The 23,931-nt window shown below is 43.5% G+C and overlaps 1 protein-coding gene across 1 annotated transcript in view; it reads right to left on the bottom strand.

Moving 5' to 3' along the window:
• Positions 1–6,677: 6,677 nt before the first annotated feature.
• ANKRD13A (ankyrin repeat domain 13A) overlaps positions 6,678–23,931 on the bottom strand; it is a 74,322-nt gene continuing 57,068 nt past the window's right edge. The window contains exons 14-16 of the mRNA XM_077461342.1: positions 15,141–15,304; positions 10,710–10,777; positions 6,678–8,378 (exon numbers count right to left, since the gene is read on the bottom strand). Coding sequence (XP_077317468.1) covers positions 8,183–8,378; positions 10,710–10,777; positions 15,141–15,304 — 428 coding nt within the window. The 3' untranslated portion in view covers positions 6,678–8,182. The remainder of the gene's footprint in view (positions 8,379–10,709; positions 10,778–15,140; positions 15,305–23,931) is intronic.

Below are 23,931 nucleotides of genomic sequence, written 5' to 3'. Positions count from 1 at the left end.
TTCTCTAGGGTCTCTGCTAAAAAAAAAAATATATATATATATATATATATATATATATATATATATATATATATATATATATATATATATATATATATATATATATATATATAATGCTTGGGGGTTCTATGTTGTTTTCTAGCAAAAAAAAAAAAAGATTTTTACTTGTAGGCGAGACATGTCAGAATTGGCCGGTTAGGCAACTTGATATACAAAAAAAAATCAAGACTTTAATATCACTTTAACAGTATTTTTAATGGTTCTTTAATGTGATATGTTTCAACATCTGCTTTCACTACATGTAACTTCTGATTTAGGAGTTTAACCATCATGTGCAGAGTTTAAATTGCCAAGGTTTGTGCCATATTTAATTTAAAGCCGAGCTTCAGTCAAAACCTTTTTCAATTTTCATTTCAGGTAGAGCAGGGAAGGGTTAGACAGGTTTTTACTGCTGTATCTTCAATGGTAAGTTTTTCACCTATTTCTCATCCACCAAAAAGCAATGAAAACCTGATAGTTTTGGCTTGAACTGAGCTTATGTCTTCATGTTTAAAACTGAGGTGCACCCACTCCATAATAAGCTGCAATATGGAAATAAAATAAGCTGCAATATGTCAGTGGAAATTTGAGCTTTGAGCCTGCCAAATGAGCAAATGTTCTTGTGTGACCCTTCCACAAGGCCGATGCGAGATGTACATTTTTACAATGTAATCCTTCAAAATACTTGCAGACCGTTGTATTTATCAAAAATGTTTTCTAAAAAGATTTTGCAGGCAGCAGTCCTCATGAGGAAGATTGTTTTTAACAAGCTCAGCTTGTCAGGGTGTGAACATATGATCACATATTACAATACAACTGGAACATGTTATTAAAATCCTACCTAAAAGTGTTTTTCTGTCCCACAGGAAAAAAAAATATGATCTGACATCAGTTTAAAACAAACCTGTACAGATAAGTATAAAAAAACATGGATCAAAACCGTGAGCACTATAAAGTGTGAGAGTATACCTTTAGTTCCGATCAGTGGCCCAAAATTCACCATGCAATAAAAGCAAGTTTCCATAAAGCTGGAGCACAGACACTCTCCATGATGGGAGCGTACCTATGATCCATTTTTAGGAAGTCTGTGCTTACATAGGAAATTTAGCAGGGCTTCCAGGGTGATCTTGAGGTCCTTGAAGACATGGCACCATAGGATGTATGCATGTATGTACCATATTTATTTTACTATTTCCATTTTGTACAAGTCTACTTTAAAATGCATTCAATCATAGTTAAAACAAAGAAATAAAACCTACATAATTAGTAAGGCTGGGTTCACAATATTGTGAATTGGGTGCGGGGAACTTGCAATGGCAGGAGGTTTTGACTGGCTCTCTATAGATTCAGTTCACATATCTCCTCTGTGGCTCCAGTGTGAATTTTCACAGGAGCCCGGTGTGTCTTTTGGTCCATCTTAGGTCCGAATTCAGACAAAAATTCGGGCTAAAATCAGACCTGAAACAGTGAACGGGGACGCACCGGACCCCTGCTGTGAGCCGCATGCAAAGATAGTGTGAACCCAGCCTTAAGGTTTATTGTTACTAGGTTATCTGGAAAGATCAAAGGTAGCACCAAAGTTTTAAAGGGCCACAAAAAATACAAGTTACTTTATCTGAAAATGGTAAGAATATCAATTGCAGACTAACCCTGTAAAGTCAACAAAGTTTCAGATAAAATCTCATAATACATAATTTAGATGGAAAAATTACACAAGTGATTATACTAATAGAGTTCCCATACAGACAATGGCTTTGCAAGAGCTCATTCACAAACCCCTCCAACACGCTGCCAGTCATTGATAGCCATGAGCAGTGGGTGGGAACATATGACTGGATGTCTTTTACTAACGTCTGTACTAGAGCTGGCCATACAATAGGGCAGTGATGGCGGACCTTGGCACCCCAGTTGTTTTGGAACTACATTTCCCATGGTGCTAATGCACTCTGAAGTGTAGTTAACCACCATGGGAAATGTAGTTCCAAAACATCTGGTTCGCAATCACTGCACTTAGGGAAATTCAGGCAGTTCATGACCTTGTTGCCACCCTCCTACCCGACATTTTTCAATTGAAATATCAAAAAGAGCCACACTGAAAATTTTCAGCCAAACAGCACCTGCAACCAATCAGTTACAGTGTTTTTCAAAACACAATAGGAGCAGGAAGAGATTTGTCCATTCCCACTATATGCGAATAGAGAAATCTGTTTGATTTTTATTGTATGGCCAGCTTAAAACTGGTGAACTAATGCAAGCACTTGATAATGCAAAGCTGTGCCTGGCAATTAGCTCACTGACTTTACTTAAAATCTCCTACATCTGCAATAGCAAATCTAGAGCAGCTGAAGGACAGTTAGTCCAAGACAAGATGCTGAAAAGCTAACATCCCAAAGTATATCAATAAATGGGTATCTACACGTATGGCAACAGTGAAAATTCTAGGACAAAATTGACCCAGTCCTGATTCACACAAATTTGGCTAAAATCCTTATTTCTCTGAGGCGTCAAGCTTGTTAGCCAATCTTATAGACATGCATGTACTTTTTTTCTACAAGGCAACAGCTCATTAAAGAGTCAGTGTCCCTTTAACATAGGAAGCTAACTGTCTTTTTTTTTTTTTTAAATACATGTAAATATGTTAACTGCATGATCAAACGACTACCGAAGCATGTATAAAAATACCACAAGGCAAAGAATGAGCATCCTCTGGAAGCATACACTTCTAAAAAGAGAGCCAATTTCTTTTGAAACAGAAGTTTGGGGTTAAAAAAAAAAAAAAAAAAAAAAAAAGGAGAAAACAATTATACTCGCCTAGGAGGTGGCGGCATCTGTTCCCCACTGGCTCTGCAGTGAGAACTGAGCGATCAAACACCGCTGATTGCTTAGTGTGGTGGGGGAGAACTGACCAAAGACTCAGTCAGTGGCTCTCTGCTCTCCCCTCCAGCACTCACTGGAGCACTGGGCTGTGGGGGGTGTGTCTGGAGCTCTGGGACTTAAACCAACGGCAGGCTTCAGCCTTCACTCCTGTGATCCATAGAAGTACAGCCAAAAAAGCTTTAGCCATGCCTCTGTTCAAAGCAGAGTAGCTCTGCAGGATTCTAAAATTGAGTTTTTACCTAAGGCGAGTTTATATTACAATTACACTATCTAACCTTGAATGGGGGAAAAAAAAAGGCTTCTTCATTTTTGAACAGTAGCTAGTCCCTTCTTCACAGATGTCCTCTTTAAATAGGCCCTATGTCTGCGGTTTTCTTTTATATGACACAAGATTTGCTTATAAAAGCTTATTCAACAGTTTAGCTCACGATTTTACATTATTTTATTCATCACTTGAAAATTCTGTTATTTGTTTTTTTTAACCATTTTTACCATAAAAGTGGTGATACAGTATTTTGTACTTTTACAAGACCATAGTAGTCTATAAACCATATACACAAAAAACCGTCATGCTATATTCTTCATTTTCCTCTGCATTAGCAGTTTCACTTATTTTTATTTTTTCAGTGCTTTTTTTTCCATTCTGGCAATCTGTTGTGATTTGACCAATCCACATTATTGGCCTGTTTTTCAAAGCTGTATAAAGCTCTACAAACATGATTGGTAGCTCTCATCAGACCAATGCCAAGTGAAAAGTGCCAACACTTTGCAATTCTGCACCACCTTTCTAAGATAGCCCTATATGAGAAGACATTGTCCAACTTGCAACTAGGTTATTACATTTTTCTACCACAGGTTAGGAGATGAAAGTCAATAGAATTATGAACTTTTTTCCATTCCCTCAAATTTTACAATTGAAAATGTGGATTCTTAGGCCGCGTACACACGGGCGGACTGTTCGCCCAACTTTGTTTGTCAAACAGTTTCGGCAAACAGTCCGCTCAAAATTAGCATGGACGGACATGGCCACACACGGCACTTTTTGAGCGGACTGTTTCAGCGAACTGTTTGCCAAACAGTTCGCTCAACTTTTGAAATGAACGGACTCGCCCACGTAAGGCGGAGGCAAATCCGCCCATTTCGAGCGCGTGTACAGGTAGGCGGGGCCCGCGAAGGAGACGTCGCGGGCTCCGCCGCCTGGAATGGACTTAAAGGGGAACCCCAACGCCGAAAAAAATCGGCGTGGGGTCCCCCCAAAGTCCACAACAGACCCTTGTCCGAGCACGCTACCCGGCCGGCCAGGAAAGGGGGGCGAGCGAGCGCGCCCCCCCTCCTGAGCCGTACCAGGCCGCGTGCCCTCAACATGGGGGGTGCCTTGGGGAAGGGGGGGCCGCGCGGCCCCCCCACCCCAAAGCACCTTGTCCCCATGTTGATGAGGACAAGGGCCTCTTCCCGACAACCCTGGCCGTTGGTTGTCGGGGTCTGCGGGCGGGGGGCTTATCGGAATCCGGGAGCCCCCTTTAAGAAGGGGGCCCCCGGATACCGGCCCCCCACCCTATGTGAATGAGTATGGGGTACAATGTACCCCTACCCATTCACCTGTGAAATAAAGTACAAAAAAAAACACAACACAGAGAAAAAATATTTTATTGCACAGCTCCGGGGGTCTTCCGTCTTCGGGGGTCTTCTCGCCGGACTCCTCCGCTATCTTCGTGTAGCTCTTTTACTAGCGGAGGAGCCCGGCTTTCTTCCTCCCCGCCGCCGGCCTCTTCTCCCGACTTCGGGGGTCTTGTCCCCCTCTTCGGTTCTTCTGCCGGGCCACCGCGCCTTCTTATAGCTCTTTTACAGGCGGTGGCCCGGTCTTCTGTCGCCGCTGCCTTCCGTTCTTCTGTCGCCGCCTTCGGTTCTTCTGCCGGGCCACCGCGCCTTCTTGTAGCTCTTTTACAGGCGGTGGCCCGGTCTTCTGTCGCCGCTGTCGCCGTCGCCGCCTTCCGTTCTTCTTCTTCTTGTTCTTCTTCTTCTTCCCCAGGAGATGTTGACACGTCTCTCTCTCCGGCCGGAATGCCAGAGCCGCGCTGTGCGGTCAGTTATATAGTGACAATGGGGCGGTGTCACATGGTATATGTCACATGGGTTGGTCACATGGGTTGATGTCACATGGGGACTATGACATCGTAAGGGGGCGGGGTCACCATGTGACCAACCCATGTGACATATACCATGTGACACCGCCCCATTGTCACTATATAAGTGACCGCACAGCGCGGCTCTGGCATTCCGGCCGGAGAGAGCGACGTGTCAACATCTCCTGGGGAAGAAGAAGAAGAACAAGAAGAAGAAGAACAAGAACGGAAGGCGGCGACAGCGACAGCGGCGACAGAAGACTGGGCCACTGCCTGTAAAAGAGCTACAAGAAGGCGCGGTGGCCCGGCAGAAGAACCGAAGGCGGCGACAGAAGAACGGAAGGCAGCGGCGACAGAAGACCGGGCCACCGTCTGCAAAAGAGCTACAAGAAGGCGCGGTGGCCCGGCAGAAGAACCGAAGAGGGGGACAAGACCCCCGAAGTCGGGAGAAGAGGCCGGCAGCGGGGAGGAAGAAAGCCGGGCTCCTCCGCTAGTAAAAGAGCTACACGAAGATAGCGGAGGAGTCCGGCGAGAAGACCCCCGGAGCTGTGCAATAAAATATTTTTTCTCTGTGTTGTGTTTTTTTTGTACTTTATTTCACAGGTGAATGGGTAGGGGTACATTGTACCCCATACTCATTCACATAGGGTGGGGGGCCGGTATCCGGGGGCCCCCTTCTTAAAGGGGGCTCCCGGATTCCGATAAGCCCCCCGCCCGCAGACCCCGACAACCAACGGCCAGGGTTGTCGGGAAGAGGCCCTTGTCCTCATCAACATGGGGACAAGGTGCTTTGGGGTGGGGGGGCCGCGCGGCCCCCCCTTCCCCAAGGCACCCCCCCATGTTGAGGGCACGCGGCCTGGTACGGCTCAGGAGGGGGGGCGCGCTCGCTCGCCCCCCTTTCCTGGCCGGCCGGGTAGCGTGCTCGGACAAGGGTCTGTTGTGGACTTTGGGGGAACCCCCACGCCGATTTTTTTCGGCGTTGGGGTTCCCCTTTAAGCCCATTCCAGGCGGCGGAGTCCGCGACGTCTCCGTCGCGGGCCCCGCCTACCTTCACACGCGCTCGAAATGAGCAGACTTTCCTCCGAGCGGGAACAGTTTGCTCATTTCGAAAGTAGCCTACACACGGGCGGACTGTTCGCTCAAACACAGTTTCAGCGGACAGTTTTTCGGAATTTCCGAAAGACTTTGTCCGTCAAACTGTCCGCTGAAACTGTCCGCTGAAGGCCCACACACGAGCGGACTGTCCGCCCAAACACTGTTCAGCGGACAAGGTTGGGCGAACAGTCCGCCCGTGTGTACGCGGCCTTAGAAGAAAGAATTGTATCCACGTTTTTTTTTTTTTTTACTGACACTAGAGAAAAATGGTTATCCTCCTTGAAACTCCTTATGCTAGTTGCTTTCTAAAAGAAAGGGTTATCCTCTATAGCACTTGATGCAGAGGTGTACAGTATTCTAATCTCTAACTTAGCTACATGAAGCTTCTAAAGTCACATATATCACCAGATGCTCTGGTTTTCAGTGTTTGCTCATTGCTCTGTATTACAAAAATACTCAAATGCGCTAGTTTTCTAGCAATTCTGAGTAATAAGAACTTTCAAAGCTGATTGCCAACTGTTTTTTCTTATATTAAATAAAAAATGAATAGCAGATCAAATTTATCTTCTGATATAACTACAGGAAGATACATGAAATAAGTTATAAACATAACGAACAAGAACTCTATCGTATGAGCATTAAAAGAAACATATGGAGAGAAAAATTTAGGATTCCATTCCCGACATTGAAAATGCTACTTGCCTGGCTGTCTTGATTCAATAACTGTACTAGTCACACAACACGTATTCAGAAAGTGAAGTGAGAACCAGAAACAAGCATAGATCCAGGGAGATGAGAGCTCCTGGTCTGGGCAAGCTACTAGGAAAATACTCTTGAATCAGCAGCAAGGCAACTAGCCTTTTTAGTCATGGCTAGCCAAATTTTCCTTTTAAGGATGCAAGCTGTGATGAAAAGTAGATGCTGTTTCTGTAGGAATGAATAGATTTTGTGGCACCTCTGAATGGCAGAAGAGCAGAGCCTGGCTAGGAGAACTATTAAAGAATGTCATGGAAAAGCTCATGAATGAGCAGAGGACAGGTAGGTATAAAGATTTAGAAGGAATGTCTAGCCAGAAAGAGGTTTCCTTTATCATACGCACATTTATCCTTTAATGATCTGCAACACTTTTATGAATTCCACTAATATATGCCCTTTTAAAATCTAGGTTGACACAAAACTGATGCTGTTGTTACAGATAGGTGCTGGTGTGCTGAATCACCAACTTGTTTCTTATGCAGCATAAGTATACAGTATTGCAGCAGTGAAATTTCCACACTGGCATTTCTAGCCCTGTCCTAACTCTCCGTGTGCGGGTTCATTCCTCTCTGCTGTGTTCTCTGTGAAATAAATAAAATATCCAGCGGAGAGATTTAAAATGACTCAAATATCAGTTAGAGGTGGATTGACCCATTTGACAACTCCATTATTATACAGATGGATAAAGGATAAGTAACAAACTAGGGAGAGGGCACAACTCCATGTTTTCTTGACATGAAAATCCATACACTGTAAACAGCCTTAAATATGCAGTAGTGCCAACCTGTGTTTTCTTTCACCTGAAGAAATATCCTGTGACTTACCAACATACAACACTCTGTCAGGCACCCTGTATAAAGCGTCAATGAATAGAAGTTCTTAGTTTATATAAGGTAAGAATACACTTGTGTTTCATTGACTGTTAAAAAGAGAAAAGGAAAAATAAAGTCTGTGTAACAAAACAAAACCATTTACATATTGAACGTTGGATCTCCATCACTGAGATTTTGTTCATTGAAAACTTGCTGACATTTGCACAGCTAAAAAAAAAAAAAATAATCAGCAAAGTGGAGGCAGAGTCCCCGGTGTGCAAGTCCTTAAAGCAAAAAGGGAAAAAAAAATTAAATTAAAAAATATCAAAAGTGTACAGTTCTTTGGTAGATACAGAGTCTGTGGAGTGATCTTTTGGCCCTCGCTCATGGTGGAATCACTGCTGGTAGGAGGAAGGACAAGGGCTAGACCCGTATCATAGGAGGTTCCTTTGCCAGAGCATGTCAGTAAAACAACATGGCTTATTTTTCCGTGAGAGAAAGCCGCAGGATTTCTTCTAGTTCTGCCTCCTCCTGCAGACGCTGTTTCTCCTGCGCCTCCTGTTCCTTGGCGGACAGTTCCATAGCAAACTGTAAGTCCTTGTCGTAGCTTTGAGAGTGGCTGCTAAGACTGGAATGGGCACTTATAGAGTTGGCAAGAAGACTTTCCTGCAGGGCCCTAAAGGGTAGGGAAAAAAACATTTACTTTATTTTTTTATTATTTTTTTTTTTTTTTTTTACAAGCACCATTTTAAAATGTACCTTATAGTATGTATGACTATGTATGTATGTATGTATGCATGCATGCATGCATGTATGTATGTGCAGAGAGAGAAAAAGGGAAAGAGGAAGAGAAAAAGAAAGGAAATGAAGCGTGTGTGCATATATTTATTTATAGAGCGATGGGGTTAGAGATAGATAGAGAGATAGATATATTATATATATATATATATATATATATATATATATATATATATATATATATATATATATATATATATATATATATATATATATATATATATATATATATATATATATATATATATACACACACACACACACATACATACATACACATATATTTATATTTACACACAAATTATATAACATTCCAATCAATGTTAATACTGCTATCACTTCTAAACTACTCAACCTAACCTCCTCTTTTAACCTAACACAATGGAAACAAAACCACCACTCACTCCAACGGTAACACTCTCGACCTCATATTCTCCCATCGCTGCGCCCCCTGCAATCTCTCTAACACACCCTTTCCTCTCTCTGATCACAACCTTACAACCTTATCCGTTTAACTCTCCCCTTGTCTCCTACATCCCATGCTGCCAACCTACAAACCACTACCCGCAGAAACCTTTGCGACCTCAACCCTTCCCTTCTTCCACAGCCGTGCTCTTGAGCATCTAAGTCCCTGCATGACTTTACCCTGTACAAATCTGCGCTTCTCAAATACAACTCCTGCCTCCACACTGCTAAACAAACCTATTACAACACTCTCATGAAAACCCTCGTCAACGCTTTTCTACCCTTAATTCCTTACTTCACCCCCCACTGCCCCACCCAACTTGCTTACCGCTCAACAGATTGCCAACCATTTCAATAGCAAAATTTACACAATTCACAAGGAGATATCTATCATTCAACTTCCTCCCCTACCCAACACAACAGGGCTAAATACTCTCCTGTTTTTAACTAGTTACCACAGATGAAGTCAATAAATTCCTCTCCATGGCCCACCTCACTACCTGTTCCCTGGACCCTGTCCCCTCACAATTACTGCTACCAACTTCCCACTCTAGTCTATTCTCAACTCCCTAACCCACATCTTAAACCTTTCCCTCTCCTACGACACCTTTCCTTCCCTGCTCAGAAACATGCACTGGTTACCCCCATACTCAAAAAACACTCACTAGACCCCACCTGTTTGAACAACTTAAGACCCATCTCCCTGCTCCCGTTTGCCTCCAAGCTCATCGAACGCCTTGTCCATGACCAAATGATGTCACACTACTTCCACAAACTTTCTAAAACTGAGCTTGTTATATTTCCTACTTCAAGATTCTCCCCCCCCACCCCCCCCCCCCCCCCCCCGTGACTTCACCATTAATAACACAACCATTGGTCCTGCGTGTAATCCTCGACTCTGACCTCTCCTTCAGCCCCCATATCCAATCACTGGCTAAATCCTGCCGCCTTCACCTCCGCAACATCTCCAGAATTCGACCCTTCCTGACTAATGGCACCACAAAGCAATTCATTCACGCCTTGATCATTTCCCACCTTGACTACTGCAACTCTCTCCTTAATGGCCTACCCTTAAGCAGGCTATCCCCCCTTCAGTCTATTATGAATGCTGCTGCTAGACCAATACACCTCATTAATCGATCCGCGACTGCCGCCCCTCTCTGCCAATCCCTTCACTGGCTTCCCCTACCCCACCGTGTAAAATTCAAAATGCCAACCATAACATACAAAGCCATCCACAACCTCGCCCCCATCTACATCACCAACCTCATCTGCAGATATCGCCCAAAACGTCCCCTCCGCTCCTCCCAGGACCTCCTGCTTTCTAACTCCCTTGTTACCTCCTCTCATGTTCGCCTTCAAGACTTCTCCAGAGCCTCTCCCATCCTATGGAACTCCCTGCTCCAGTCTGTCCAATCAGCCCCTACCCTTTCCACCTTTAGGAGATCACTGAAAACTAATTTATTCAGGGAAGCCTATCCCACACCCACCTAACAACTGTCCCAGAGCCACCCCCATCAAATCATTCTCTGCAGCTATTGCCTTTTGTAAGCTCTACGAGCAAGGCCCTCCTGTACCTTTTGTATTGTACTGTAATTGTGTTGTCCCTCCTTATACATTGTAAAAAGCACTGCGTAAACTGTTGGCGCTATATAAATCGTGTATAATAATATATACATATACACACACACACACACACACACACACAATGTTTTACACATGTTTAATGTAGGCATAATGTTACCTTTCATACTGAGCATCAAAACCCTGATTTGAGGAGATACTTCCATTAGACTGGCTTGGAGACAAAGGCTATAAAGAAAAATAATAGAATATGAGAAACTCCAAACTGAATTAAAAGCTACCAACGGTATTTAACGGATCATTTGCTAAAGCAATATTTCTCTTCCACCAGCCTTGTTCACACCACAGTGCAAAGACATCAGTTTTTCTGCACGCATTCTGTAAGGGCTCAAAAAAAAACAAAAAAAAAACACCAACACGTGCCCTGTTCACACCACAGTGTGCAGATTTTTTTCTGCATGGGAAACTGCAACATGTATGCAGTTTTCTGCACGGAAAAAAAAAAACAGACATGACATCAACATTGGTGTGAATAGGGCACATGAAAACACTGACACACATGAAAACAGATCGCCACATGCATGAAATGTGAAACTAATGTCTCTGAAAGTGAAATCTGCACGGTTTTTCCCTTCACAAATTTACAGCTTAAGGTTATGGAATATCCTTAGTCTCAAAAAAATCAATCAATACACATCCACTAGTTAACGACCCTGTAATCTAGTTTTCATGAAATCTTTTTTTATCTCCTTGTAATGTCCTCTGTGAGCTCTGAAACTCCCCCCCCCCCCCCCTTTGTTTGGAAAGATAAGTGCATGTTAGTTGTGGTCATGTGCACTACTCTAGGCACAATAGACATCCAATAATCCATATGCATAGCGAAATAAGAAACGGTGTCTACCTGCTACATTTCTACAGAAAGTGGGACCATGGAGAACAAACAGCCACTTAAAGGAAGGCAAAAAATAAAATAAAAAAAAAGAATTCTGAAAATTTGGAGAAGGCTGGGAGCCGAGTTTAAAATAAATACTTGAATAAAGTTGTCCATGCACACTGAAGCTCGTAAACGGACGTTTTTGGGAGTTTTTTTTTTATAACAGCCCATAAACTCCCCTCTATGTTATGTACATATGGACGTTATTAGACATTTATCAGCAGTGGAGTTTCATGGGCTGTTTGTTGACTGAACTCCATAACCACTTGCTTACTGGGCACTTAAACACCCTTCCTGCCCAGACCAATTTTCAGCTTTCGGTGCTCTCACACTTTGAATGACAATTACTCAGTCATGCAACACTGTACCCAAATGAATTTTGTGTCCTTTTTTTCCCACAAATAGAGCTTTCTTTTGGTGGTATTTGATCACCTCTGGGGTTTTTATTTTTTGCGCTATAAATGAAAAAAGACCGAAAATTTTGAAAAAAAACGCATATTTCTTTGTTTCTGTGACAGAATTATGCAAATTATTAATTTTTCTTCATAAATTTTGGCCACAATTTATACTGCTACATATCTTTGGTAAAAATAACCCAAATTAGTGGATATTATTTGGTCTTTGTGAAAGTTAGAGAGTCTACAAGCTGTGGTGCGAATCGCACAAAATTGATCACATCTGATGTACTGGTGGCCTATCTCGCTTCTTGTGACCCAAACAAGTCAGGAAAGTACAAATACCCCCCAAATGACCCCTTTTTGGAAAGTAGACATTCCAAGGTATTTAGTAAGAGGCATGGTGAGCTTTTTGATGTTGTCATTTTTTCCCACAATTCTTTGCAAAATGAAGATTTTTCATTTTCTTTATTTTTCTCCACAAAATTGTCATTGTAATAGGTTATTTCTCTCACATGGCATGTGTATACCACAAATGACACCCCCCAAAAAATTCTGCTACTCCTCCTGAGTATTACAATACCACATGTGTGGGACTTTTTCGCAGCCTGGCCACATAGAGAGGCCCAACATGCAGGGAGCGCCATCACGTGTTCTAGGAGCATAAATTACACATCTAACTTGTTGACTACTTATTACACTTTTGAAATACCAGGACAATGACACGTGACACTGATGACAGATGGCACTGATACGTGGCAATGATGACACTTATACGTGGCACTGATGACACGTGGCACTGATGACAGATGACACTAATATGTGGCACTGATGACACGTGGCACTAATACGTGGCACTGATGACATGTGGCACTAATACGTGGCACTAATACGTGCCACCGGTGACAGATGGCACTAATACGTGGCACCAATGACACGTGACACTGATGACAGATGGCACTGATAAGTGGCATTGATGACACGTGACACTGACAACAGATGGCACGTGACACTGACAGGTGGCACTGATGACAAATGGCACTGATACGTGGCACTGATGACAGATGGCACTATGTGGCACTAATAACACGTGGCACTGATGACAGATGCCACTTATACGTGGCACTGATGACAGATGGCACTGGGGACAAATGGCACTGACAACAGGTGGCACTGGGGACAGATAGCACTGCGAGCAGGTGGCACTGGGGTGGGGTGGATGGCACTGGGGCGGATGGCACTGGGGCGGATGGCACTGGGGCGGATGGCACTGGGGCGGATGGCACTGGGGCAGGATGGCACTGGGGCAGGATGGCACTGGGGGGGGGGGGGGGCATGGCACTGGGGGGGGGGGGTGGCACTTTTTATTAAACTTTTTTTTTACTTTTTTTTTTTTTTTTCTTTTTTACACTGACGGCTGCTGCAGCCGTTCTTCTCTCCCCTCTCACACGCTGTCTGTGTGAGGAGGGAGAGCGGCGCTGAGAGATGATCTCATATGTTTACATATGAGATCATCTCCCATTGGACACGCCGATCACGCTGTAAACGGCCGCTGTGATTGGCCGTTTACAGCGATCTGTGTTTGCCTGTCCCCGGGGGACACGGCAAACACAGAACTTCCGCGATGCGCGCCCGCGGCGGCGCGCATTGCGGAAGTAAACACCAGGCCGTCCAGGGACGGCCAGGCACGGGAAGCCGCCCGCCCTAAGGCCGGCATTCGGCTATAGGGCGGGCAGGAAGCGGATAAAATCGCGTTGAGGAGCTTTTTCTCTGACCACAAAAAAAAGCTTAAAAACTTTAAACGCTCAAAAACTTGACTCACCAGCGTTTAACATTTTTGATCCATAAAAAAAATAATCTATTTCTTTAAAAATAAAAACGAAATAAAAAACACGATAATAATGCTATTGCAAAAACTTAATAAAAAAAAAAAAAAAATGTTGAAAGACTCACTGCAAAGCTACTGCCGTTTTTATAACGTTATTTTAACATCTAGTGTGCATGGAGCCTAAAGCACAAAAAATTTGAATAAAAAAAACAAAAAACAAAAACACAACATACATAAATCAACTTCCTTTATCCCTGGCTCCATCGCTGCCCTCTGTTCCCCAAAGCTACAGTCTATGGGCAGTTCCTTAGAGTCATCACATATAATGCAGGGCTATTAACTCTGCAGTGTATGTGGTGGGGGCAAGCATGCAACTATGCAGTATGTTAGGCAGAGGAGGGGTACTTCAGATAAAAACTTTTGTTTTTTAAACCTTGGATTTATGAATATACAGGGGAATGGTTAGCCACTTTCAAGCTCTTAATAACTTTTCTCCTTCTGGGAGGACAGAGTCACCTAATCTGGAAGTAAGAGGAACATATCTCCAACAGAGTAGGGGAAGAGATTTAAGATCCATGTTGGGCTCTTTTGCTACTGTCTATGTCCATACTGAAGAAACGTTTTTTATTTCCTACCGTGAAATTAAGTGAAATTTCCCCAACAGAGACATCGATAGCAACCTAACCCAGCTCCTTACCCATTTCCATTCTGTCACAGACTAAAAAAAAAACAAAAAACACAAAAATGTTTTGTCTGAAATGACTAACAAAAGTAAATTGACGTTATTCACACCTGCTATGGCCGAGGTGGAAATCAATGAGCCTACCAGGACTACAGTGCTGCAAGGTAAAAAGACTAAGGTTTTAACCACCATGCCACTCCAGTTTAGGCCCATAGCGCAACAATAGCCTTTAAATATTAAACATTTTAATTTTTTTTAAATACCTTTAAAAAAAAAAAAAAAGTGCATTTGTTTTGTTTACTAGGAGCCTGTAAAGCATTGTAACTCCTGTACGAGCAGACAGTTACACACCGACAGGAAGAATCCATTAACTACCAGAGCACTGGACAGCACCCTGGTAGGTCATTGAGAACTACAAGCAAAGAGCCACAAAGGCTGTCAGTAGTTTTAGTTCTAACATTCACATAACTCTGAACAAATGGGGGCGGAGCCCTGCATGCAAGCGTTTTTGTTTTTTTTAATTGTGACAGCAAATGTAAACTCACTATCACAACTGGGGATATGGGGGATGGTGCAACACTAACATGTTACACCCTTAATATGGGTGTAACATGTAACGAAAGGTGAACTTATGCTTTCAATTTGGAAAAACACCAAATGTCACCAATGAACTGCTCCAGCATGATATAAGCTATGACTTTAATTGCTTTTACCTTCATCATTTGGGAAAACAATCATGGGGAAAATCTCACCTGATTTGTACTGCACTCCAGAAGGCTCTGCTGAATGGCAAACTGCATGATTTCATCATCTTCATCCCGCATGTGAAGACTCCTCCCATTCTCCTGGATATGGTAGGCTGGTGGAATCTCAAAGACGGACTGATCAACTTCAAATTTTGGAAGTGCAGCTGCAACTAAATAGCACAGGATTAAATGAGCATTATTATTATAATGGAACGATGTACAGTATCTCACAAAAGTGAGTCCACCCCTCACATTTTTGTAAATATGTCATTACATCTTTTCATGTGACAAAACCAAAAGAAATTACACTTTGCTGCCATGTAAAGTAGTGCGTGTATAGCTTGTATAACAGTGTAAATTTGCTGTCTTAATCATTGACAACAAAAGTGAGTACACCCTAAGTGAAAATGTCCAAATTGGGCCCCGGTGCCATGTGACTTGTTAGTGTTAAAAGGTCTCAGGTGTGAATAGGGAGCAGGTGTTGAATTTGGTGTTATCGCTCTCACTCTCTCATACTGGTCACTGGAAGTTCAACATGGCACCTCATGGCAAAAAAACTCTGAGGATCTGAAAAATAGGATTTTTAAAACAGCTTACCTGCAAAATCCTTTTCTTTGATGTACACAGAGCCATAGTAATAACTATGTGGGTTATATCGGCATATCAGGTGCTGGACACTGGCACGCCCCTTAAGGCGTGAACTTCTCCCATATAACCCCTCCCATTACTGGGAGTCCTCAGTTTTGTAGCCAAGCAATCAAAGTGTATGTATAAGAAGAAGGGAGGGACCTCTGTGTCCCCTGATATACATCAAAGAAAAGGATTTTACAGGTAAGCCGTTTTAAAAATCCTATTTTCTTTTTTTACATCAGGGAACACAGAGCCATAGTAATAACTATGTGGGATGTCCAATAGCAATGGCAACTGAAGGGGGGGGGGGATAGAATCAAGGAAACAGGAGGCCAGAGGACTCATACTGCAGCCTGCAGTGTATGCTGTGCCCAAAAGCAATCTCCTCATGACCTTTAATATCGATTTGAAAAAAAATAAACAAATAAATTAATTAAAAAAAAAAAAAAAAAAAAAAAATCGGATAAACGTCTGAACCAAAGACCAATGTTGCGGTCTTACAGATCTGAGCCATAGGGGCCTGATAATGCACCACCCAAGAGGCACTAATGGCCCTGGATGAATGTGCGCTTAATATGAGAAGGAATAAATTTTCTTCTTTAAGCTGAAGCTTAATCAATCACTTGACAAATCCATTTGAAAAATAGTGGATCTTGACGCTGCCTGTTCATATCTTGGACCCTCTGGAAGTACAAACAAAACCTGTGTGTTTTGCGAACCTGAGCGGTCGCCCTTAAATAGATTCTGATTGCTCTTACTACATCAAGAGAGTGTAGTGCTTTCTCTTCCCCAGATTAAGGCTTTTGGGGAGAAAGAAGGAAGAATAATATCTTGGTTTAAATGAAAACCTGTTACCACTTTTGGTAAGAGTTCAGGATGAGGACATCAAACCAGTTCGTCCTTATGAATGATGAAATATGGCTCTTACAAGACAGAGCCGTTAGTTCCAATACTCTTCTAGCAGAAGAAATGGCAAGCAAAAAAACATTATCTTTCTTGTCAAAGAACCAAGAGAATTTCTCGTAAGGCTCAAACAGGATTTAAAATTTGGTCTTGTCGGCTTTGTTAAATCAGCTAAGGATTTAGAGGTGCCTTGATAGGGGGAATAAACCGTGTAACCCCCTGAATAAGCTACGCACCAAGAGTGTGAAGCAAGAGGCCGTAGGAAAAGACAGACACGGCCTGGATCTGGCTCTTGATAAAGGTCAAGGCCAGCTTAATTTGAGATCCCATATGCAGGAATCCTGCTTATTGACATATTTCCTGGGGTGCCAACCCCTGGATCCATACCAAGAAACCTATGCCTTCCAGATTCTATATTAAGTGATTCTGAAAGCTGGCTTCCTGGCATTAGTCAAAGTAGACACTACTGTAGTAGATCACCCACAATTTTATAGAGTGGGATTCAACAGTCAAACCTGTTACACTCCTTGTCCGTAAAGTAGGATGAAATACCGGACCCTGTGCAAGAAGGTCTGGCTATAATGGCCAAAGGACTTCAACTGCCCTCTTTATGATCTTGATAAATTAAGATCTTCTGGGACCCGCTGGGGCCATCAGAATCACCTCCTTCTGTTCCTGCTTAACCCTGCGGAGAAGGCGCGGAAGTAGCAGAGCTGGAGGAAATGCATGGATCAGTGAGAACTGATCCCCTGGGAAGACTAATGGGTATGTTCCGCCTGCTAGCAGACCCCTTGTTTGACATAAAGTTGTCGACCTTATTAATGAATCTGGACACAAATAGGTCCATGTCCGGAGTAGCCCATCTGACATCTTGCTAGGAAGATGTCGGGGTGAAGAGATCATTCTCCCGGAAATAATTGTTGGCATCTCAAGTAGTACACCTGAAATATTAAAATTGCCAATAGGCAAGGAGTGTTGTGTTCTGCCAAAGCTAGAATATTCTTCACCTCTTTTTGGGCTGCACGACTTCTTGTGCCTCTCCTGGTGATCGATGTAAACTACCGCCGTGGCTCTGTCAGACTGAATCCTGTCAAGACAGTCCCGTAAACTGACCACCAAGATTCTATGGCCAGGTGTATTGCCTGAAACGTCCAACAAAGTTGATAGGCAAGGTCCTCTAACCTGGACCATCTCCCCTGGACAGAATCTTCTTCCAGGGCTGCTCCCCAGCCTAGAAGGCTGGCATCTGTTAACACCTTGCAGGATATAGATTTTACCTCCTGCTGGAAAAAAAAATTTAAACCTATGTCGGGAGCCAAGCGTATTGGAAACAAACAAGGCCTGAATCCTCCTTATTCCAGACCAACAGGATGGTGTCTTGAAGTAGTCTTTGAATAAAACTGCACATAAAGGACGGCATTGAAGGAGGCCACCATTTCCCCTAAAAATCTCCTGCAGCCAAAATGAAGGCATTTTCCTTTGCTGATAAGTTGAATTAGTCCTACAATGGAACTGATTCACGTCTGGGGTAAGAATACCTGTATGGCATCTATAACCAGCCCCAAGTAACCTCCTTGATGGTTTTAAGGAGAATCTTCCTAGGCTGAGAATCCAACCTAGAGATTTCAGCTATCTACAGCTGAGATCAGACTCTGGTTTTAGACCTGAGACGGAATGATCTATTCAAAGTAGATCTCCTAATAGGGTAGGACCGCTATGCCTTGAGCCTTTAACCTGGCTAAAGGAGGTGCCAGAATCTTTCAGAACACTCGTAGTGCTGTGGCTAAGCCAAAATGGCAGTGCCCCGATTGATAAAAATACATTTTATATTTCAAACCGCAGAGATTTCTGGTAAGCGGGAAACTTTGGCACATGGAGCTATGCAACTCCCCTCCTTGCAGGATGGACACAGGCGATCGAATTATGAAGGGATTGGATGTTTAAGTGCTGATTCAGATCCTCGAGATCTAGAGTGGGTCTTGCCTCTCTGCTTGGCTCTGGGACCTTAAAGGTTTGAGCCAAAAACCCCTGTTCCACTAAGGGAATCTCTGATATCACCGATTGGGATAACAGCTGATCCAGAGTCCAGAAAGAGACATTTTTCTTTCTTTCTCTTATTTTTTTCCTGGAACCTTAAGAGCATTCTCTGAGGAGACGGACACTCTTGCATAAAGACTGCCGCATCAGCAGTCCCAAGGACCCCACAGGCAGCACCCAAACAGGACCCGAACCCTCAGATCGAAAGCCGACTGGGCCCTCCAGGCTCTTGAAACTCTAGATGTAACCTAGAGAAAACAAAAAAATCTCAGAAACCACTCTGCTCTTAACATTATTCCTGCCAGACCTTGAAAATCGCAGGACCTTTCCCCTCACTCAATCGAGTGGGGGTGCTCCTTCATAAGAAGGCCTTAGCATTCTGCTTCATGGGCTTTCTACCCCAAGATCCTGGTGCTGCCCCTGTCGATACCGCCTAAAGACAGATACCCCAGGCATTAGGAGAGGCTGCATGATTAAAGGAGACAGTTTGAGCCTCCTTTACTGGTAAAGAGCTTTACCCCTTTTGGATGTACTTATCCACTCTAAATAGTCCTACCCCAGGAAGGGACACAGGCTGGCAAAGGGTTTTCACCTGGTGCTTCGGGCTGATCAATATCTCAGCCATGGACCTCTTCAAAAATGCACCAATCCAAGTATAAGCCATAGGGCTTAAACAATCAAGTCCTTCAAAGCATCTGTGAGACACAATGTGTCAAATACACCAGCCCCCTCCTGGGCCTGCTGATCAGGCACAACTTTCAGGTATCTCACACCTGTTCCTTAAGCCCTTGGAGTCCACATTCCAATGCATTAGCGTGACTCAAAATGTGCTCCACCACAATAGTGGAGCAGAAATTAAAGGGTTAATGGACTGAGCTACTCCAATTGCAGCCAGAACTGCAAAAGACAGCTTGTCTTTAAAAGGAAAATCCAACCTTAACTTGCTGGATCCTTTAACATCACTGCATTAGCCATCAGTGGACTCTGCTCACTGAGGTGACTGCAGCATTAATACCTGGAACCCTCCATTTCTTTCATAGAAATGTTCCCATTCAGAATACATAAGCTATGCATGAACAGGAAAAAACATCCCCAGGTGGGGGAGGTTCAAATGAACCCTATTAGAAGTAGATACATCAAGAGCCTGTGGCAGGGAACAAAAGGGTTAAGTAAGGGAGTAGACAAACACCTGGCTTGTGCGGCTCCCCGTTAGGATCCTCTGAAGAGGAAACATAAAGTATCTTCCAATATTTGGGAAGATCTACCTGATCCCCAGCCTCCTGCACCTCAACAAAAGGGCCCAGAGGACTAGATGGGAATCTGCTATGTTTAGTCCTACTATGGAGAGACATCATAGCAATAATCTTTTAAATGGTAGAAGAAAAACCTATTAGAAGAGAGAGCAAGATTGGGACTTTAAATGAAGCACACATCAGTAAAAAAGTAGGTCAAGTGACTATAGTATTTATTATATAAAGTCCATGATATGTTATACAAACATTTCGGGTATCAACCTCAAAAATGCCAAGGGCATACAGCCTCCACACGATAACTCATGGACTGGTATTACACAATAATTTACAATCGAATACAAATTCATATAAAACATAAAAAGCAATACATACATGTATAAACATATCCTACTGTAGTTGAACCCAAAATGGTCAAGATAACCATGGTAAGTGAATAATAGATTAAAAAAAGTTTTTTGAATAACCATGCCTAAGTAATGAATTATAAGACGGAGAAGATCAAATAAGTCTTGATATTCCATGGTTGAGACAAAGGATAATGGCCAACGGCTCTACGCGTTTCGCGGTATTCCAACCGCTCATCAGGAGCATACAACATGGAATAATTCTGAAAATTATATATAAAATAAAAGAAGAAAAACCTGTTTGTATGAAATACACAGGGACAGAAGTGTTCTACCCTTGACAGCTTCATCTGACTGGCCGTATTTTTCTTTCTACCTCTCGGGGAGGAAGACATTCCTTTGGAAGGGTTTTTAGTTTGTTGTATACCATTAACCCCTTAGAACCCTTACAGGGGTTCCTGGTCCCTTTGTCACTCATAGCTTACAGTACAAAGCAGAGGCAGTACCAGCAAAAGAATGTTTCACTTGCTAGGCTATAGTACAGTACAATAACTGCTATTAATCCTAGCTATACAGTACAATGCTGCCAAAAGGAAAATCTTTGTCACCAAACCTGACCAGCAACCACTTTGCTCTGTCCCTCCACCGCCAGGCAGTAGCTTCTCTTGCAGAGCTCCGACTACTTCCTACACGTGTGGCCGGTGTCTGACGGCATTTAGCCACCGCCCCTGCGTGAAAACACCCTCCCCTTTCCTGTTTCAAACAGGGAAGCAAATCTCCCACGTGAGCACCGGCATCATGGCGGGCGGTGGGGGGTAAATTCTCCGCTCAGCGAAAAAAAGTTTTTTTTGTTTTGTTTTTTTTCTTTTAAAAAAAAAGGAAGAGGCAGCTGGCTGGCATTCAAATAGACCTAAATCGACAATCTGAGGGCCTAGGAAGTGATCAGAACCCCACCCCCCTTTATGCCTGAGGGTCTGAGCTGGCTTGAACGGAGAGGAGAGTGGAGCTTCTGCTGTTTCCAGCATCAGAATGGCGAGTGCTCAATACAGCCTCCAGTGGTGACACAGACATGACAACACAATACATGGAAGGAGAGATTATTTCCCCTACCTTTCCTCGCAGCAGGATTTGTCAGAGGTTTAAAAAAAATAAAAAATAAAAAACACACACACACACACACACACACACACACACACTCTCTTCTTCGCCCTTCATGGTAGGCTCCGAGACCTTGAAAGGAAACCTTCAGGAACAGGGGTACACTCAGGTAATCCCGCAATCCTGGACCTGTGAGAAGACCCTGCCAGTAAACTTTTATTGGCCTTACTACCAAAAAGTACTGGATCCCAGGGCAGAGCTTTAAAAGCATTCGGAAGCAAAACCTCGTGTCGCCGGATGACTAGGCCCAGGGTACCGTTCATTTAGTCCATTACGGAGACATCCGAACGGATCCGGTCAGGATGGCTGGCTCTCATCAAAGGATTACTGCCCGTGGAGCTCAGTACACACATCCTTACATGTGCCCAACACCTTAGACACTGGCGAAAAAGCTGAGGACTTCCAGTAATGGGATGGGTTATATGGGGGAAGTTGACGCCTTAAGAGCGTGTCAGTGTCCGGCACCTGATATGCCAATATAACCCACATAGTTATTACTATGGCTCTGTGTTCCCTGATGTAAGAAAAGAAAATAATTGTTGCTCTACATAAAGATGGCCTAAGATGCAAGGAGATTGACAAGACCCTGGAACTAAGCAACAGCACGGTGGTTTAGACCATACAGCGGTTTAACAGGACAGGTCCCACTCAGAACAAGCCTCGCCATTGGTCGACAAAGAATTTGAGTGCACATATTCAGCATCATATCCAGAGTTTGTCTTTGTGAAATAGACGCATAAGTGCTGCCAGCAGTGCTGCAGAGGTTCTAGGGGTGGGGTGGTCAGCCCGTCAGTGCTCAGACCATACGCAGCACGCTGCATCAAATTGGTATGCATGGCTGTCGTCTCAGAAAGAAGCTTTTCCTAAAGATGATGCACAAGAAAGCCTGCAGTTTGCTGAAGACAAGACTATGGGCATGGATTACTGGAACCATGTTCTGATGAGACCAAGATAAACTTATTTGCTTCAGATGGTGTCAAGCATGTGTGGCGGCAACCAGGTGAGGAGTACTAAGGCAAGTGTGTCTTGCCTACAGTCAAGCAAGGTGGTGGGAGTGTCATGCCCTGGGGCTGCATGAGTGCTGCCGGCACTGCGGAGCTACAGTTCATTGAGGGAACCATGAATGGCAACATGTACTGTGACATACTGAAGCAGAGCATGATCCCCCTCATTGGAGACTGGGCCACAGGGCAGTATTCCAACAGAACGACCCCAAACACACCTCCAAGTTGACCACTGCCTTGCTAAAGAAGCGGAGAGTAAAGGTGATGAACCGACCAAGCTTTTCTCCAGATCCAAACCATATTGAGCATCTGTGGGGCATCCTCAAAATGGAAGGTCGAAGAGCGCGCATTCTAACATCCACCAGCTCTGTGAGGTCATCATGGAGGAGTTGAAGAGGACTCTGGGGAACTCCATGCCCAAGAGTGTTAAGACACTGCTGGAAAATAATGCTGGCCACACAAAATATTGACACTTTGGCCCCAATTTGGACATTTTCACTTAGGGGTGTGCTCACTTTTGTTGCCAGCAGTTTAGACATTAACAGCTGTATGTTGAGTTATTTTGAGGGGACAGCAAATTTACATGGTTATTCAAGCTGTACACTCACTACTTTACATTGTATTAAAGTGTCATTTCTCCAGTGTGGTCACATGAAAAGATATAATAAAATATTTACAAAAATGTTAGGAGGTGTACTCACTTTGTGAGATACTGTAGGTAATTGTCTAAACAGTTAGGTTATTAATGCTTTGTCCTCACTGATTAAGTTTCCACTTCCTGTGCTACCCTGTATGTGAAAGGTGCCCAATCCCCGTTCCTTGCAGCTCCTAGCATGTTGAAGGAGCATAAATGAACTTTCAAGTCTGTAATACGAGTTGGATAGACCTATTTTAGCAGCAAATTCTAAAAATCATTATCCACCTCTCTAGCATCTTCTTAACCACAAACCATTCAGCAATGGTTTGAACCTAAAGCCTTTGTTTACGAAAGTACAAGAAAGTGCTGATCTTTATTGTAAGAGAATTAAACCTTGAACACTAAGCCTATGGTTTGCCAGGGTGAATGACAGTAAGGATATAAAAAAAGATATATGATACGATACGATACGATACATGCAATGACCTGGTTCAACAGGGTACACTTTCAATATACCACTGAATATGTGAGTAAATGTATAATTCTGCTGCACAGGAAAAAAAAAGCACTGATAAAGACCACACTTTTCTGTAGCCCTACCCTTCCCCCTCCCCGTTTCCCACGCCCTTTTACTTGCCTCTCACTCTTCCTCTCCACTACTTCTTTAGTTATCTCTCATCTTTTCTTTCCCAGTTCTGCCCCTCCTATTTCTACTCACCCAACCTTTGCATAATCGCCTTTCTAACGATAGACTATAAAGTCCCTAAAGCACCCCCCCCCCCCCCCCAAAACCCCACTGCTGAAAATTAAAAATTGAATTCTAATGCATCT

Source organism: Lithobates pipiens, unplaced genomic scaffold (assembly GCF_037356315.1).
Source record: "Lithobates pipiens isolate NorthernLeopardFrog02 unplaced genomic scaffold, aLitPip1_a1.2 Scaffold_3, whole genome shotgun sequence".
NCBI classification, from domain to species: Eukaryota; Metazoa; Chordata; class Amphibia; order Anura; family Ranidae; genus Lithobates; species Lithobates pipiens.
This window is presented reverse-complemented; position numbering and strand designations above follow the sequence as displayed.